The sequence below is a fragment of the Wasmannia auropunctata genome, unplaced genomic scaffold, assembly GCF_000956235.1.
Source record: "Wasmannia auropunctata unplaced genomic scaffold, wasmannia.A_1.0 LD326587.1, whole genome shotgun sequence".
Lineage (NCBI taxonomy): Eukaryota > Metazoa > Arthropoda > Insecta > Hymenoptera > Formicidae > Wasmannia > Wasmannia auropunctata.
This window is the reverse complement of record NW_012036303.1, coordinates 1-1,605: the sequence shown is the minus strand read 5'-3', so window position 1 is coordinate 1,605 and position 1,605 is coordinate 1. Positions and strand designations below refer to the sequence as shown.

Sequence of the window (1,605 nt, the reverse complement as noted above, 5' to 3'; positions counted from 1 at the left end):
CGATCTATGGCACTTTAATAAGTTAGATAAGGACTATGCACGTGTTTGAGAGAGACAAAAGAGATTGTAAGAAATTCATTTAGAGATACCACTAACACCGAAAAGTCTGTTTTATCGACCTCGTGCAAATTTTTCCGACCTTTTAAAAATAAGAAAGGATATAATTTGATACGTACGTAATTTTACATCTTCTGCAGTAAAGCGTGATATAATATAAACACTGGGATATAAGCGCAATCCTTCTTTTACACATCTCTCTAAATATGGTAGCTGTTGCAATAATTTCATAGTAAATTTTTTCCCATTCTCTTTTATAGTAATATCGATTTCGTTTCTGACACGATCCTGTATTATTAGTATTAATTAATAAGATGTTTTATATTTTTATTGAAACTAAAACAAATTCCACAAAATTTCAAGATTAATTAAGTATATTAATATCTCAATTAATTTTTTTAAAAATGTGAACACAAAATACATTGAATCCTTAGAAGAATATGTGAAATACATTGTGCATAAACGTGTGGGTGCACACATTTTTTTTTGTATTTATCTATATATATTTATTAATATTAATATAGAGAAAAGCAAAAATTGTACATTTAACACATACGTACACAAACATTTAAAATAAAATTTTTATAATTTAATTTCAATGACATATTTAAAAAAATAGTTTTTAAAATCATTAAAATTAATTAATAGCTTTTCTTAAAGGTAGCGATTTATATTTGATGATAAATACCTGAATGTCTTTATGCTCAGCTAATAATGCCAAAATAAAACATAGAGCCGTTGCCACAGTATCATGACCCTGTAATCACATACATATTTATGTCGATATAAACATTATAAACAATATGTAAAAACATTAAAAGATGATACAAACATACCTCAAACATAAAAGTGTCGACTTCTTCTCTAATATCAGAATCAGTTATTAAACCTTCACGAGATGCCGCTATTAAATGATCCAACATTGCAAGTCGTTTTTTCCGTGCTATAATAAAGTATATAAACATGTCGATATAATATTAACAATCTAAATTTTTTATTTTAATTATATAATATTAATTGATAAATAAAACTCTATTTAGGATTGAAATTGTATATATAATTTATAATATTAATCATCGACCAAATAAAAGAATTAGCTTCTGATTACTTTACATACTTCTAGTCGTTTCTATGTAATTTTCTTCTGTGAAATCTTCATTACCAAAGTTTTTCAAGTATTGACCATTAGTGAGTTTATGATAAAGTTTTCTGTCAGCAATAATCTATGTAAATAGAAAATTAATGTCTCTTTTACGAATTTATGAACGCATTAACAATGTGTTATTAACATTTATGATTTATTTTGCAACATTTGTATACAAAAGTTTTAAAATTTCTATCGTAATTTCTTAAAAGAAATAAAAAAAAATAGATTTGAATACAATTTTAAGCAGTCTTCTTACTTTTTCGGTAAATCCATGTAATATCTTCAAAAGCCTTTTTTGTTCTCTACCTTTTGGCGTTAATGAAAATATCCAATCGGAGTACAGCCATGGCCTCATTGCTCTAATTGTTATTACAGAATGATAGATATACTATTTTAAAATA

At 25.4% G+C, this 1,605-nt stretch overlaps 1 protein-coding gene across 1 annotated transcript; it reads right to left on the bottom strand.

The window, feature by feature from the left end:
* Window positions 1–172: 172 nt before the first annotated feature.
* Window positions 173–1,560, bottom strand: LOC105460196 (cytochrome P450 4C1-like; the record flags this gene model as incomplete). Its single annotated transcript, XM_011706633.1, has 5 exons — window positions 1,461–1,560; window positions 1,175–1,280; window positions 894–1,000; window positions 746–814; window positions 173–345 (listed from the first exon to the last, which is right to left on the bottom strand). Coding segments are annotated over exons 1-5 (554 nt in total), but the record flags the coding sequence as incomplete, so codon positions are not given.
* Between the last annotated feature and the right edge of the window lie 45 nt (window positions 1,561–1,605).